Source organism: Asterias amurensis, chromosome 5 (assembly GCF_032118995.1).
Source record: "Asterias amurensis chromosome 5, ASM3211899v1".
Taxonomy (NCBI): Eukaryota; Metazoa; Echinodermata; class Asteroidea; order Forcipulatida; family Asteriidae; genus Asterias; species Asterias amurensis.
In genome coordinates this window covers 5803709-5821143 of record NC_092652.1, presented here as the reverse complement: position 1 = coordinate 5821143, position 17435 = coordinate 5803709, and the positions used below count along the sequence as shown (strand labels likewise).

The 17435-nt window shown below is 38.1% G+C and overlaps 1 protein-coding gene across 2 annotated transcripts; it reads right to left on the bottom strand.

The window, feature by feature from the left end:
* Positions 1-3202: 3202 nt before the first annotated feature.
* On the bottom strand, positions 3203-17333 carry LOC139937044 (uncharacterized). 2 transcript variants are annotated; one of them, XM_071932011.1, is made up of 12 exons: positions 17210-17333; positions 15779-16116; positions 14787-14931; positions 14272-14401; positions 13772-13899; positions 11796-13310; positions 10809-10890; positions 10133-10272; positions 9119-9380; positions 8128-8241; positions 5942-6042; positions 3203-4543 (listed from the first exon to the last, which is right to left on the bottom strand). In XM_071932011.1, exons 2-12 carry the CDS (start codon positions 16093-16095, stop codon positions 4355-4357), a joined length of 3123 nt encoding a protein of 1040 aa, XP_071788112.1. In that variant the 5' UTR covers positions 16096-16116; positions 17210-17333; the 3' UTR covers positions 3203-4354. The 2 variants fall into 2 exon arrangements, with proteins under 2 accessions (XP_071788112.1, XP_071788113.1); XM_071932012.1 differs by lacking the exon at positions 17210-17333 and having other exon boundaries at positions 15779-16477.
* Between the last annotated feature and the right edge of the window lie 102 nt (positions 17334-17435).

The window sequence follows — 17435 nt, the reverse complement described above, 5'->3', positions numbered from 1 at the left end:
CACACTTTGTGTACCACAACTTCTATATCAAATAACAAACCTGTGAAAATTTAGGCTCAATCGGTCATCGGAGTCGGGAGAAAACAACGGAAAAACCCACCCTTGTTTTCGCGCGTTTCGCCGTGTCATGACATATGTTTGAAATAAATCCGTAATTCTCGTTAACGAGAATTTATATTGTTTTGCTGTTTTCTCAAAAAGTAAAGCATTTCATGGACTAATATTTCAAGAGAAGTCTTTCACCATTGCCTTCTGTAAACCCTGTAAGTTATTTGTAAATCTGTGAACTTTTATTTTTTTTTATGAACCGAAAGGGTCCAATGGCTTTAAATGCACATAAATATACAGGAATTTATAGAATAAAATTATTAAAATGCATTTGGCTAAAGTCTTGCATTTTATGATGTTTTATTATGTTGCTCTAAAATGCACTTTGCATTTACTTTGCGTTTACATCAATTTTTGCTCAATGCACTAGGCTTAAGTCTTGCATTTTATGATGGTTTGCTCTGAAATACACCAGGCTTAGATACAGCTTTGAATTTTCAGATGGCCTTGCATTTTTACAAATTTTTGCTTTAAATGCACAATGCTATAGTCATGCATTTTAATAAATGTTTGCCTAAAAATGATAGAAACTTGTCAAACAAAGCACAAGGCTATAGCATTGCATTTCATTGTCAATTTTTGTCAAATAAAGCACAAGGTTATAGTCTTGCATTTTGTTCAATTTTTTCTCCAAAGTTCAGAAGGCCTTACATTTTTACAATTTTTTGCTCTAAAGTGCACAAGGCTTTAGTCTTGCATTTTATTAATTTCTGCCTAAAAATGCAAAAGGATTACAGCCTTGCATTTTTATTAATTTCTGCCTAAAAATGCAAAAGGATTACAGCCTTGCATTTCTATAAATTTTCGCTCTAAAATGCACAAGGCTTTTATCAATTTTTGTCTGATAAAGCACAAGGCTACAATATTGCATTTTTATAAATTTTTGCTCTATAATGCACAAGGCTTTTTATCAATTTTTTTCTAAAATGCACAAGGCTATAGTCTTGCATTTTTATCAATTTTTGCTCTAAAACGCACAAGGCTATGTTCTTGCATGTTTATCAATCTTTGCTCTAAAACGCACAAGGCTTGCATTTTTATCAACTTTTTTCTAAAATGCACAGGGCTATAGTCTTGCATTTTTACCGATTTTTGCTAAAATGCGCAAGGGTTTACCCTTGCATTTTTATCAATTTTTTCCTAAAATGCACAAGACTTGCATTGTTATCAATTTTTGTTCTAAAATGCACAAGGCTATAGTCTTGCATTTTTATCAATCTTTGCTCTAAAATGCACAAGGCTTGCATTTTTATCTTTTTTTTTTCTAAAATGCACAAGGCTATAGTCTTGCATTTTTATCAATTTTTGCTCTAAAATGCACAAGGCCTGCATTTTTATCTTTTTTTTTTCTAAAATGCACAAGGCTATAGTCTTGCATTTTTATCAATTTTTGCTCTAAAATGCACAAGACCTGCATTTTTATCAATTTGTGTTCTAAAATGCACAAGGCTATAGTCTTCATTTTAATCAATTTTTGCTCTAAAATGCACAAGGCTTGCATTTTTATCAATTTTTGTTCTAAAATGCACAAGGCTTGCATGTTTATCTTTTTTTTTTTTCTAAAATGCACATCCAAGGCTATAGTCTTGCATTTTTATCAATTTTTGCTCTAAAATGCACAAGGCTTGCATTTTTATCTTTTTTTTCTAAAATGCACAAGGCTATAGTCTTGCATTTTTATCAATTTTTGCTCTAAAATGCACAAGGCCTGCATTTTAATCAATTTTTGTTCTAAAATGCACAAGGCTTGCATTTTTATCAATTTTTGTTCTAAAATGCACAAGGCTTGCATTTTTATCAATTTTTGTTCTAAAATGCACAAGGCTATAGTCTTGCATTTTTATCAATTTTTGCTATAAAATGCACAAGGCTTGCTTTTTTATCAGTTTTTGCTCTAAAATGCACAAGGCTTGCATTTTTAGCATTTTTTTTTTTCTAAAATGCACAAGGCTATAACCTTGCATTTTTATCAATTTTCGCTCTAAAATGCACAAGGCCTGCATTTTTATCAATTTTTGTTCTAAAATGCACAAGGCTATAGTCTTGCATTTTAATCAATTTTTGCTCTTGAATGCACAAGGCGTGCATTTGTATCAATTTTTGTTCTAAAATGCACAAGGCTGTAGTCTTGCATTTTTATCAATTTTTGCTCTAAAACGCACAAGGCTTGCATTTTTATTAATATTTGTTCTAAAATGCACAAGGCTATATTCTTGCATTTTCATCAATTTTTGCTCTAAAATGCACAAGGCTATAGTCTTGCATTTTTATCAATTTTTGTTCTAAAATGTACAAGGCTTGCATTTTTATCAATTTTTGTTCTAAAATGCACAAGGCTATAGTCTTGCATTTTTATCAATTTTTGCTCTAAAATGCACAAGGCTTGAATTTATATCAACTTTTGCTCTAAAATGCACAAGGCTATAGTCTTGCATTTTAATCAATTTTTGCTCTTGAATGCACAAGGCGTGCATTTTTATCAATTTTTGTTCTAAAATGCACAAGGCTGTAGTCTTGCATTTTTATCAATTTTTGCTCTAAAACGCACAAGGCTTGCATTTTTATTAATATTTGTTCTAAAATGCACAAGGCTATATGCTTGCATTTTCATCAATTTTTGCTCTAAAATGCACAAGGCTATAGTCTTGCATTTTTATCAATTTTTGTTCTAAAATGTACAAGGCTTGCATTTTTATCAATTTTTGTTCTAAAATGCACAAGGCTATAGTCTTGCATTTTTATCAATTTTTGCTCTAAAATGCACAAGGCTTGAATTTATATCAACTTTTGCTCTAAAATGCACAAGGCTATAGTCTTGCATTTTTATAAATTTTTGTTCTAAAATGCACAAGGCTATAGTCTTGCATTTTTATCAATTTTTGCTCTAAAATGCACAAGGCTTGCATTTTTATCAATTTTTGCTCTAAAATGCACAAGGCTTGCATTTTTATCAATTTTTGTTCTAAAATGCACAAGGCTATAGTCTTGCATTTTATCAATTTTTGCTCTAAATTGCACAAGGCTTGAATTTATATCAATTTTTGCTCTAAAATGCACAAGGCTATAATCTTGCATTTTTATCAATTTTTGTCCTCAAAATAATTGTTAAACCTAAACCCTTCCACACTTCAAACCCTACGGAACATCACCTATAACCCTAATGAACTCTAACCCTTCAATTAGGGTTCAATGGGGTGAAGGTTAGGGTAAGAGTTTGTTATGATTAGGACTTGGTAGGGTTAGAGTTCAAAGTGTAAGGGTTAGGGTTAGCGGTGGTTAGGGTTAGAGTTTGTTAGCGTTAAGGTTAAATAGGATGAAGGTTAGGGTTAGAGTTTGTTACGATTAGGACTTGTTAGGGTTAGAGTTCAAAGTGTAAGGGTTAGAGTTAGAGGTGGTTAGGGTTAGAGTTTGTTAGCGTAAACGTTCAATAGGATGAAGGTTAGGGTTAGGGTTAGGGTTAGAGTTCAGTAGGGTTAGAGTTAACAACCCCAATAACAAAAACATACAACTAATTGATTTGTTGCACAGCTCAAACTATTTTTATTACTTCCCTCAAAATAAATGCCACCCATGAAAAACAAAAATTAGCCAATACCCTACAGGACAGGTTTAGATGAATAGAACAATGGCATCTGAATTGAATTGACTACATAAATGCCAACCTAATTTAAAAAGCCCCCACTGCTGGTACATGAACATTTCCATACACAACTGCTAACTAGTCATTGGTCCTTGCGTGAACTTGACCTCTGCGGCCCAGGAAAGAGCGGACAGCTAGCCCCCTTTGGCAAAGGCTTGTCTAACCAACAAAATTATACAATAACCAGGAGACAAAGGCATTTGAAAGAATTAAGGTTGACTTAGCGTACCTACGCCGAATAATTCATTTGACCGTTTATGCGATAAAATGAAATATTGATACTTGAAAAAAGGCAAAAAAATGAAAAGGGGCAAGTCCATCATTTTGATCAAGTTCACACTTTTACATGATGCAGTAGGCTCTACTGATGTCTGTTTATGCAATTTGACCCAACATAAAAGCCATTTTTATGGGTGATAAATAAGTACAGTGTATACAGCATTTTCATCCGATTTTGATCAATTGATAAGTTGCAATTTAACGCTCTACAAGGATTCATTAGGCTGTAGTGATATGTTTTTTATTTTACTAGACACAAGATCCAAAAGCCTAAACTTGCTTCTTAGAAATTGGCCAGCATTTGATACAATAACAACCACATTAGTGTCAGTGGCGCAGTAGCTTTGGTTTAATCTGCATTCCGTAGTAGTCGACGACGGAGAGTGTCCCCATGCAGATTGCCACTAATTCAGCGAGGAGATCGTCGTTAACGCGATCACAGTACTGAAGCTCAAGGACTCGCAGGCAAGGGGTGTAGCTCGTTGATCGCTTTGGGGCTACCAGATCTTCATATTCCTGTTTCCGAGTGAGAAAAAAACACAAAATGGTTATGAATATTCATGTCATGTCTTGATACTACAATATGTATTTCCCATTGAAAGCACGGAGCAAGCTCGAGTGAGAGACTAGACTTGACTTAACGACTAGACTAACCAGAAACCATAGAGCACAGGGAGATTTGACTATGTAAAACCATGCACTGGAGCATGGTTGATATGGTCAATTTGAGAGCTACGTCACAGTTTTTAATCAGTCTAGTCCGTCAAGTCGCTCACACCTTGCTCAGTGAAAACACAGCAGAAAAAAAGGAGATTGCTCTACCACGCTAATAATAATAATTGTGGCTTCTTATATCGCGCTCAGGTCCATCATGCAGAAACGCTCATGGCGCTTCAACATTATTACCCCTGGTCACTGGGCCTTAAATCATTCTTTAACCCATCTGAGCTCCCTGGGGAGTATACAGCCTGTGCCGCCAAATTTGTAGCGTAAACAAGGCTAATCAATCTGACACAAGAACCAACTCTGCCTTCACAGGTACCCTTTTACCCCTGGGTGGAGAGAAGGAGAAGCAATTATAGTTAAAGGAACACGTTGCCTTGGATCGGTCGAGTTGGTCTTTGAAAAGCGTTTGTAACCGTTTTTTATAAAATACATATGGGTAGAAAGATGTTGTAAAAGTAGAATACAATGATCCACACAAACATGCCTCGAAATTGCGTGGTTTTCCTTTTACCTCGTCGACTAACACGTCGGCCATTTATGGGGGTCAAAATTTTGACTCCCATAAATGGCCAACCATGTTAGTTCGCACAGTAGAAGGAAAACCACGCAATTTCGATGCAAACTTGTGTGGATCATTGTATTCTACTTTTAAAACATCTTTCCAACCATATGCATTTTATAAAAAACGGTTACAAACGCTTTTGTTTTGACCAACTCGTCCGATCCAAGGCAACGTGTTCCTTTAAGTGTCTTGCTCAGGGACACAAGTGTCACGACCGGGATTCGAACCCACACTCTGCTAAACAGAATCACCAGAGCTTGAATTCCGTGCTCTTATCCGCTCGGCCAAGACACCCCATTTGAAGCAATTTGAATCATATATTTTACAGGCAGGTACCGCAACAATTTAATAGATTTGCATTAGGGATAAAGTATACTATTTTTTTTTTCCTTACACGTAATATGCCAGTGATTCTTTTCACAGATCTCGGTAAAGTACCGAGTATACAGTGCTTTCACACATAGGTGTAATGGTAAAACCAAATAATAAGCTTTAGTGTTCTTCCTAGTGTATAATGGTCTCTGATTTCTTCTTTTTTCAACCTCTCAGAAAATTATAAAGATTCTTGTTGAATAGCCTGAAAAAGGTCTCTGCAGTTAAATTTTCAAATGTGACACAACACGAACCTCGTCACTTGAGAAATGTTCGTCTCCGAGCATGTTAAGGAGCAATCTCTCTTTCATCTTTAGTTTGATAAGTTTCTTGCAGCGCTGCCACCTTGATAACTCTGCAAGAAAAAGGCACAAAAGAGAGTTAGAGCAGATATGTAACTGAAAAGGAAAAACAATGTGATGACCTGGCCCCTGGCATGCTACATAGGAAGTGTGCCCTGAGACAAAAGAGGTCCACATAATGTAAGGACTTGAAACACTACGTGGACCGACACATGTCCACACAGTGTTTTTACAGGGTTGAAAAATATGTTTTTCCTTATAGGCAGTGGACACTTTTGGTAATTACTAAAAACATTTATTAGCATAAAACCTTACTTGGTGACGAGTAATGGGGAGAGGTTGATATAGTATAAAACATTGTGAGAAACGGCTCCCTCTGAAGTGACATAGTTTACGAGAAAGAAGTAATTTTCCACGAATTTGATTTCGAGACCTCGAGTTTAGAATTTGAGGTCTCGAAATCAAACATCTAAAAAAGCACACAACTTCGTGTGACAAGGGTGTTTTTTTCTTTCATAGTTATCTCGCAACTCCGACGACCAATCAAGCTCCAATTTTCACAGGATTGTTATTTTATGGATTATGTTGATATACACCAAGTGAGAAGACTGGTCTTTGACAATTACCAATAGTGTCCACTGTCTTTAAGTGTAGAGAACAAAGCAAGTCCCCAGAGTGACTGAAACACAGATCTGGGCACGCAAGCATGGAAGGATTTCCCATTTTTGAATCATACACTTAGTTTGTCTGTTTAAATAATAAGGTCTCCTAATCTTGCGCCCAAAATGCCTGAGCCACATGTATCTAACCCCCCCACTTCCCCCCCCCCCTAAAGTTCAAACTACAACTAAATGCCCAAATCGATTAATCTGACTTGAAGTCATGAATGCTTTTGCAACTTTAAACTAAATGGAAAAACTTTTCTGTTTTCCTATGGAATGACTCAATTCTCATACCAAGTGTGCAAACAAGCGTGACAATGTTCTTTGTGTGAGCGACTGAAGGGGGGGGATTTAATGCTCATTATACACAAGAAAAATGAGGCTATTCGTTCCGATTGAACTGATTTGAAGTTCAAGGAATGTAGTGTTGAATCTGAGAGCTTGGCTTGCCATGCGTATCAAGCAAAGCTTCATTAAAGGATGTACTTTTTCCTAACGCAAAACACAATGTCCACAGATTTACATTAAACTTACACAGTTTGAAGATTATGAAAGTAGAAAGCTTCCCTTGAAATTTAACTTACTGAGGTGCTGTAGTTTTTGAGAAATTAGTAAAAGTAATAATTTTCATCTCAGTCTTAGCATGTAAAAACGTATTAACCAGTTATGCTATGGTTAATATCATAAACTGGTTAAGGGGAGTTTACATGCTAAAATAATTTTGGTCTCATGAGACCAAAATTATTTTGTGACTTGTTTTACTCATTTCTCAAAAACTACACAACCTTAGTTAGTAATATTTACAGGGAAGCTTTCCACTATCATTATCTTTAAACCCTGTAAGTTTAATGTAAATTTGTGGACATTTTGAAAAAGTACCCAAATCCTTTAAAGGGTATTGGTACCTTTTGTAGATTAAATTTTGGGTCATGACATGAATCCCTTCTCACTGTGAATGAAGATGTTTGTAACATTTTTTCATCTGTAAGGATTCAGCATGATTATTTGACAAGTTTTTGAGGGAAAAAAAGGTGAAAATCACAGAGCAATGGTTCCAGGAGAGTCAAGTATTAAAATCCGTTTACATGCTAGAATAATCGTTGTCTCACTGAGACGAACATTATTTTTGTGAAACTGTTTTACTCATTTCACAAAACCTACAGCACCTCAGAAAGAAATATTTTAAAGTAACATTACCGAGTTAATGACAAACCTGTATAAGATTGAGATCGATCAGCTATCTTGGTGACGAGAAAATATTGAGAAACGGATTACACATTTTGCATGACATCGATTAAAAAAGAAAAAGAATAAAAACGCTCACCGAGCGATATCAAGAAATTAGTTTTATTTATTTCTCATAAAAAAATATGACATTTCTGTCAATTTTAAGGGATTTTTTTTACTGACATCGTTATTAGACCGTGTAAGTATTATGTAGCTTTGTGATCTTAGCTGATTTTGTTTTCTCTTCACCTGATATCAATGGCATGAATGGTTTTTCTGTGATGCGCTTCAGGCCCATCAAGAATAGCTCCACCATGAGAGGGCAGCATGACATCACGCAGGATACGGCCACATCTGTCAATTCTGCAAAACAAAAGAACAAAAATGCGGTAAAGGATCTCTATACATTTGGTTTTTGGGACCCTTTGAATGTTGTTTTCGGGATAAAAGGTGATGTATTTTTCCATACCGGGATTTGAAGAAAAATGTTTCTCAAAATTCACCACTTACTATACAAAGCTGTTGTTACCACACAAGTTTTTGTTGGCATTAATTTTCAGTCATTACCAAACATATACACTCTTCACTCACGCAGGCATGATATTTTTTATAATTTTATTTAGTACAAAGGGCTGCCCTACATTATATGGTGTAGGCTTTTCATGAATTTGTTCGGCTATTAATCACAACTTTTCTAGGAAGCATGTCATGCCTGCTAATGGAGCTATGGACTGCCCCATCTTGCCCTGCCCTATATATTTAGTACTTTCCAGAGTTCTGTGAAGAACAAATCCACAGGCAAATCCCTTAGGTGTGTTTCAAACCAACGACGACCTTTGCATTGCTAGTGCAGATGTGTGTGTGGGTTTTTTTTCCACAGAACTTGGGAAACTACCAAGTATACAATGCTTATTATTAATATTAAAGCCGCTAAATCCACAGACCAATTTAAAAAACTTCTGAAAACACATCTCTTCCCTGTTTTAAAAAAGCTGTTCTCTTTTTCTCATGCTTTTCAAACATTGTGTATGTACACATGTAGCTTTTCCGATAAGATTTTGTTGTTTATTGTGCATTTTTAGTTTTTGTAAGCGCTGTGATACAGTTTTCTATGAGGAGCCTTTCTAAATACCAGTTGTTTTTATCATTATTATTATTAATACACATCAGTGTAAGGGAAAACAAAAATATAATTCTTTATCCCCGATGCAAAACTACCATCTTTTAAATAAATATATACCTGAGTTCCAGCTCATATCCAGTTTCTTCATCAGTCTTAAACTGGGCATCATAGCCTGTACCACTCCGTCGGTCAACGACTCCACTCCGGACATGTTCAGTGTACTTAACCCCTGGCAGTTCCAGGCTAGGGACATTAGGGTAGATGGTGTTGTAGGGCACTGTCGTAGCGTCAGTGTCTCCAGACTGGTGCAGTGCTTGGCAACCTCCGCAAGTCCTTTGTCACCGATCTCCTCGCACCATGAAACCTCTAACGTGGTCATCTGAAATGGTTGAACAAAAAAAAAGGCGATTCATAATTTGATTTCTCTCAAAATGTTTACGAAACCACAACTGAAGGTACTTTTGTATGTGAATGTGAAGTACCGTGAAAGGCTTGTTTCTAATACTGACAAAGAAGACAATTGTACATTTCTTTCATATTTGTGTTGCTTCGTCATTGAAGAATACCTTTAACTCTTTAATCTAGCAAGAAGTCATATACAGTCAACCGTCATTATAAAGAGCACTGTTAAAGGATTTGGGTACTTTTTCAAAATGTCCACAGACTTACATTAAACTTGCAGGGTTTGAAGATAATGATAGTGGAAAGCTTCCCTTCAAATATTACTTACTGAGGTGCTGTAGTTTTTGAGAAACGAGTAAAACAATGTCATGAAACGAAATTTGTAAATGCTTAAAATAATTTTCTTCTCACGAGACGAAAATTATTTTCATGACATTGTTTTTTCTCATTTCTCACAAACTATAGCACCTCAGCACATAATATTTTCAGAGAAGCATTCTACTACCATTATCTTCAAACAGTGCAAGTTTAGTGAAAACCTGTGGACATTGTGTTTTTTGTCCTACAGAGAGTAGAACGAGGTTTCACTTGTAAAGAGTACATTATGAAGTCCTAAATGTCATTTGTGCTGTCCTCTTATAACAACGTTCCTGCTAAAGCGACTATTGAAATGGACTAAAATAAAGGTTTGACAAATCTCTGCAGAATTAAATAATTCTGCCCTCTTACCTGTCGTCCGAGATGATTGGCAATACGAGACAGCGTAGAGTCGCTTATGTTTGTCTCTGATAGTTTGATGCTCTCTAGATGGCATGAGTTATCCTTGAAGAATACTGGAGTTAAAGCCAAGTCTTTGATGTAACAGACACCTGTAAAGATAATATTCCAAAGTATAAATAATCAACGATGGAAGCAAAAATTGAGCCTGGATCAAATTTTATGTATCTTCACTGAGCAAGTGGCAGTGCAGAAACATGCAACCAAAAATTATTGTTTTAACCGCACAAAAACTGCATTATTAATCATAACTCAACATGTGCGTTGCAGACTACCAGAACAGACCTGCAAAGAGTAATGAATAAGTTTTCTTTTGTCTATTGCTTTTTTTTTCTTTCTTTCAGCTCTGACAGTAGTTTTGAAATCTAGTCAACACTGGGCTGGGTGACTAAGGGCACCTAGTACCTTAGAGTGAACAACATTGGACTTAGAAAAAATAGCCAAGTTTTTCCCCTTGACAACAAGTGCCCTGCATTCTGAACAATTACTCAATGGATTTGCCTCAATGTGTTTGTTCAAGAAGACGCTCTGCCACTAGCCCTCACCCCCTACCACCAATCCACCCATGCCCATCAGCAAATGACTTTCTCCTGTTCTAGCAACCCTTGTTCATAAAGATTCATCTTACCTTGAAGGTCAAGCTGTTTTAGGTTCCTACACTCATACATCAGATTGGCCACACCCAAGCTTGTTAAACTGCTGCAGTCATACTATAGAGGGAAACAAAGCACACATAAATGGGTGCGTTCGTTTAGCTTCCCTGGGTCGACCCCGGTGTGTGGCGGTTGTCTTTTCGAGGACGAACGTGGATTATTATCTGCACACGTTCGTCCTGGAAAGAAAAAAAACACAAACACCGGGGTCGAGCCGGTAAGCTTAACGAACGCACCCTTTATAAATGACTTTAAACAAACAAAATTGTTGTAATTAATTATTTGATATATTATCTCTGTAATAAAAAGTCGCATCCCCTATTAAGGTAATCCCCTGGCTGCTGCTACCCTGGTTGTATTATACACTTGGGTGAGCTACCTGGCTATCCTGGCAGTTAACTGTTGTTCGCTTCTGATTGGCAACCAGAATAAAGATATTGACAAGATCGGGAGACCACCAACATAGGACTAGATAGCTCAGTTGGTAGAGCCCCAGCAGGTAAAACCAGTTTTATTCTTGATTCGAATCCCACTCTTGTATTTATTTCTTTGTTCATTTTTTACAAAAATATGTCAAATAATTAAATCTGAAACTTGGTATAATAAACCACCTATCATAATCATCCCAAGAATTTTGTTCAACCTGAATTTTTTTTGTTTGAATGTTCTCTTTTGAAACCTCCCAAGGTGTACAACTATAGACTTTTATCACACTGTCACCATCTTGGTCATGTTCCCTGTTTCCAATAACAGTAATAAATGCTAACATTCATTGCGCAAACATGGCACCAGACTATTATTCCATCCAGCCTCAGTTTGGTTACAATGAGTTGGAAGTGAGTAAAATCAAGATGGCCACACCATGATAAAGGTCTATTGGAAAAGGAGAGCTTCTCCTCCAACTGAAATCGATCTTTGAGGCCTTCTTTACAGAAACAATTTGGCTCCTTTTGTCCACTCACCAGGCACAGAGATTGCAATTTGGACGCTCCCCCAGCCAAGATGCCGAGCATCGGATCCGTCAGCTCTTTCCAAGACACTGTAAACTTCTTCAACTCCTTATTGGCGACGAAAAACTCCTTCAGACAAGTCTCCACCAGAGTAGCGTCAAAGTCGATGGCGCCGATATCCAGAGACGTCATACAGGGTTTGTACAGCCGCCTCCATGTGGTCGGCGCGTGATTATCTGGCACTTCATTGGTTGATGAGTGATCATCAGGCGTTTCATTGGTCGACGAACGATCATCCAAGGTTTCACTGGTCGATGATTTAATACAAGCATCGTCACTGGTTGATGATTTAATACAGGCATTGTCATTGGTTGATGTTTTAATACAGGGATTGTCATTGGTCGAATCGGTTGGACATGATTTGCATTCACCAGCGTTAGTATTGCTTGCTTCTACCTCAGACGAGTAATACCTACTACATGTAAGTTCCTCTTTTATATCTCCTTCAGTTAACGAGCTTGACACTTCTGGTGCACATTCCAAACCTGCAGATTTAATTTCACTGTCCGACTGGAACTCTTGAGGTTTTGACGAACCCTTCCTGTTTGGTCTCCATAAGGTACTCTTTACCTCCTCAAGACGATTATCTTCAGGTTGGTTGCTAGTCCTCCTAGACCCCTGAACCATATTGCACTGCAGACAACGTTCCCTGGGCTTGGCCCAGCTCAGTCCGAAGCCTTCCTTAATACCCTTCTTGCAATCGTGGGCGGAACAAGTACAGATGCTATGAACATCATCCATTCTCTCATGGTTTGTGAATCGGACAATATCATCACCAGTCGGTTCTTGCGCTCCAGTTGAACCTTTTTGAAAAATCTTCTCATGCATTAAAGCCATCCTACAGTCATTGATAACATCATTAACATAACCACTCAAGACATCACTAAATTCATCTCCAGCATCTAATGAAACATCTTCGGTTCTAACATCCAATCTACAATCCTCAGTCTTAACTTCTCCTACAATCCCGGCAGCATTCTGTACTTTGGTTGCATCCTGAAACTCCAGTATCTCTAAATGTTCTATATCTTGGACGAAAGTACCGTCCTGCATCAGCGTTGATACTTCATGGTTCCCTGGATCATCCTGTAATGCATCGCTACAATGGTGACCATCTTCCAATACCGATGCCACCTCAGGGTCGACGTTCTGCTTTTGCTCTTCCATGATTCTTCCCAAATTCTCTCCAGAATCGTCTCCAGAATCGTCTCCCACATCTTTGTCCATCTCCCTCTCCTCCCCCTCTGCCGTTTCGTTTTCTCCTCCCCGGTCATCCACCGTGTGGCCTTCCTCATCCTGAATGTTCTTCAGTCTTTTTTGTAGTACTCTGAACTCGGTGATGAGCTGAGCCAGCGTGATACCGTCTACTGAGCCGGGATCCAGTATGGACTTGTTGGCTTCGGCGGCGAGCTGTACGGCTGTCGACAGGCTGTAGCCAGACAGAAACCACAAAATGGTACAATCCATCTGGATGAAATCAATAGAAATATTGTTTATAACTGTTTACTTTCATTTAATCAGAGATCGCCTAACATCACATGGCGATCTTAATATAAACATGACGTGGTTTGGTTGTCAAAGGCCGACTTTTGTGACGTCTCGCTTGTTTTTGTTTTTAATGAGAAATCTACTAACATCACAATGCTGGACGGCCACTTCAAGTTGAGGGCAACACGTACTGATTGTGCTGTTAACCAAAATCAACCATCACAAAGGGGAACGTTGCCACCTACTCCTGGGGCTGAAACAGGGTTACCCCCTTCACGGTCCACAAGGATGTAGGCATGGGTATCGCACACTGCCTCTATAGTCTGGGGAATTCAAACTTAAGTGGTGAATGGTTCCAAAGTAAGTCATTGAACCAGATAATATACATGTAACTCACAAATGTCTTATTCATGACAACCCTAGCAATGTTATTTCAATACCTGTGTGGCCGACACATTGAGGCATCGTAGTCTAGGACCGCAAAGCTCCGTCAAGTGACGAATGCAGGTACTTGTAAGCTGCTGATTGCCTGATAGATCCACACTACTCAAGTTATATCCACCAGTGACTGATAAAAAAAGAAATTTTTGAATAATTTTCTATTTTTGCAACTATAGAGTTTCATTTATATAAATGAGCCTGAAAGTAAAAAATTGTCCCCTAGTCAGTGGGAAAATTCCCAGGGAAAATCTGGTTTCGGGCTCAAAAATTCTAACACACTTAGGAGGAAGGAGTTTATTTGTAAAACGAGGCAATGCATCATTCAACTTGAATTGATCTGATTTTTGTTGATATGAAGACATAAGAGTAGCAAATAATATAAAAAAAACATAGAGCAAAACACTCATTTACTGCAGTACATTGATAAACTATTATAAAGAATGGCTTGGCAACCAGAGTTGGCAGAATAGCGCCCTCTAGTGTTGATATATTACACTACCTTGGTCTTGCCGTCCTGTTCTGTCTTCAAGAAGGCCTTGGGTTTCGGACAGTGCAAAGACGTTATCTGTAACCTCTGAACAGACCGATAGATTCAGATGGGTGAGGTGCTGGAGACCTTTAAGCAATTTCTGTACCAGGAATAATAATATCATTTTGGGGTTGAACAAAGGATTGAATAGAGTGGAATTTGAACCAATGACCTCCGGATTAAGGTGCCGGCGCTCTACCAACTGAGAGCACATACATGCATCCCTATATGATGGCGGTGTCCCTATTTTGTCAATATCATTTTTGGGGGTTGCCAGTCAGAAGCAATACAACCGTTTACTGCTGTGTAGCCAGGGATCACACCCAAATTACGATACAACCTGTGAAGCGGCAGCAAGGAATAATATGTCAGTTTTAAATTCACCCTCTAGCACTTTATCTAGCATCATCTCAAAAGTGCTTACTATTTTTTATTCTGATCTTCAAATCTGACAGCTGAAATAACGTCAGAAATGTTCTACACACCTGGACAAATTTATTCGATACATCACGGCAACCCTCAAAGGACAGTGAAGTGAGTTGTGGTGCATGTTGGGTAATGACATCACAAAGCATCATGGGGGTCCCCAGGTTACAGCCGTCGAGTTCTAGATACTGAAGCTTACTGCACCTGAGAATAAAAAAAGGCAAAATGTGTAAATTTTTTACCATCTGACAATACATGTAGCTTTACTCAAATCGTACTCAACATTTGATCTCGGGATACATTTTATGAGTACTAGACCAAAGACAAATTTAAAGTACCGGTGAAAATTTGGAATTAGTTTCAGTGAAAATTCTCCACTGAGTGGTCCTGCTGTACAGTGTTGAAAATCATCCCTGTTTCATTTGGAAGATTGACTATTGAAAAAGTCACGGAACTAGTTGGTCCTGCTGGCAGGTCACTAAAAAAGTTAAGTGTAAATTCTGGCTTGCCATGGCTTGTGTCTTGTGGAATTTCATGTAAGGCTTTGTCATACATGGCTATTTTTAAAGGCAACTTGGGGCAACCAATGCACTGCAAGCTCAAGGAACACTTTGGCAGCACAACAGACATTCGCCTAGCTACAAATGTATAACTCACAATTCCCAGGAGAATGAGAAAACTGAAATGAGAATTAACTTTCTTCCTGGAGATTGCCCGAACTGGTTGCCTGTAAATTTCCTTGTGTGACATGGCCCTTTTTTATCATAGGGCCATGTCACACGAGGCAATTTACAGACATCCAGTTCCAGGCAATCTTCAAGAAGAAAAGGTGTTCACATTTGAATGTTCAGATATTTTTCTTGTATATTTTCTTGCTGATCGTAAGACATTGTTAGAAAAATGTGTTACCGAAGTGGTAGTGCCGCATGCATGGCATAGGTTGTCTCCAGGTTGCCTAGAAAAGTTGACTTGTGTGACAAGGCCCTAAGTCTCCACAGCCTCAACCAAATACTTTCTTTAACATAATTTTTTTTGTTTAAACCTTTCATACTTCTTAAGCGTCTCCTTGAGAAACTTGTATTCCGTTCCGGCGTCCTCCTCCAAGACACAGCTCTGCTTGAGGTTCAACGACCTCAAATGGGGCGGAGCTAGCACAGGCAGCAGGTAGGCAGGAAACTGTCTGGGATAGCTCTCCACAAAGAGATTGAGAAGGTCCTTAGTGACGGCTGTGTAGAGATTCGTGGTCAATTTGGAGATAAGTGATTGGGCCTTGATCTTGCAGTCAGGGGAGTGGCGGTCACTGTGGTCGAGTAGAGTGCGCACAACGACGGCTGACGCCATGTGATTGAGGGAGACCACGGCTGACATCTTGGTGCCGTCAAAATTTACCTGAAAGTGAAATAGTTTAAAAACAAATTTCTTTGATGGCCTGTTATTTCAACCCTAGCCAAGTCTCGATAGGCTAAATGACAACACATTTAGCCATTAAAATTACCAGAAAATCCGGCTCCGCCCACAGAACTATTCCCACAAAAATGATATGACGTTCGTTCCACTGTCCGCTGTCGCCTCCACACGATAGCCAAGACGATGTAGTTCTAGGGCTAACATGGGTTAGGAGTACCACTCCCCCCCCCCACCACCTAATCACTTAGCCTAAAAGTCTTAAGTGTGGTAAGACATCATCATTAATCCATCATCATGGCGCAATGGATAATCTGCAAACAAAGTCTACAGCAAAAAGATCATGAGCTATGAATTAGTTGTACTTTTACAATTTTTAATGGGAATTTATCTCTATGATTTTATTATGGTAAAATACCGTAATGCCAGGGAAGATGTCAAATTTTGTTTGTCTCGGCCTAGCTAGAGCCCCTCACTCACTGCACCCAGTTCAGTTATTTTGTCTGTTTTTGTTTAATCTTGCTTACCTTTTTAATGCCGTTCTTGGATAACTTTCCGTATCTTTGTAAAAAATATAACACCACCACCTTTTCTTTTCACTCGTTAAAAAAAAGGGATATCTCAAGCTCATTGAGGTATATTATACTAGTATTGTATTTAATATCGAATGAAAAAGTGGTGCGCCCAATTGGAAACTTTTCCCCTTTCTTTTTTTAAATTTTAGTTAAGCCTTATGCTTATCCCCATGTTATTGTTACAAACAGTTAGAATCATGCTAATTTAAATTAAAAATTATGAATAATAATTGATGAATTGGAATGTCAATAAATATCAAATAAATAATACTAATTTTTAATGTCACTGTCAGTTCCACTGGATAAGGCTAGGGCTAGGCACCGACTGTGCCTGTGGTGAGCTGTGACTGTCCAGTGTCATGAGTGTCAGTCATCACGGTCATGACTCATTATACCATAATCATGTCAGTTGCCATGGATGGATCATGGAGGTAGTACAGTCATGACAGTAGGATGGACATGGTTGAGTCCAGTTACTGTAATTGTAAACAAGAAGTACCCACCTTTCACCAGTGTCAGTGACCAATTCAGGTCGTGCAGAGCCTAGCTAGACGTAGAGATAACAACATCAACTTTACTAGTTGCGGGAGGAGGGTTACGTTATCGCAACTACAACTTTACATGGACATGGTGGATGAAAATTGAAATGCATCTTTGATCATCGGATGGATTCTCCGCCTTCATTTCACCACCACTCAGTTAACTAACACTGTATTTTTGTATGTAATA

What these genes read in the sequence shown, in the direction of transcription:
- LOC139937044 (XM_071932011.1), bottom strand. Translation starts at nt 16,095, where the DNA reads ATGTCAGCCGTGGTCTCCCTCAATCACATGGCGTCAGCCGTCGTTGTG. An exon ending in CTCAAGGAGACGCTTAAGAA is followed by an intron (nt 14,932 to 15,778) that starts GTATGAAAGGTT and finishes TTTTATTCTCAG; the next exon opens with GTGCAGTAAGCTTCAGTATC. An exon ending in AACAGGACGGCAAGACCAAG is followed by an intron (nt 13,900 to 14,271) that starts GTAGTGTAATAT and finishes TTTTTTTATCAG; the next exon opens with TCACTGGTGGATATAACTTG.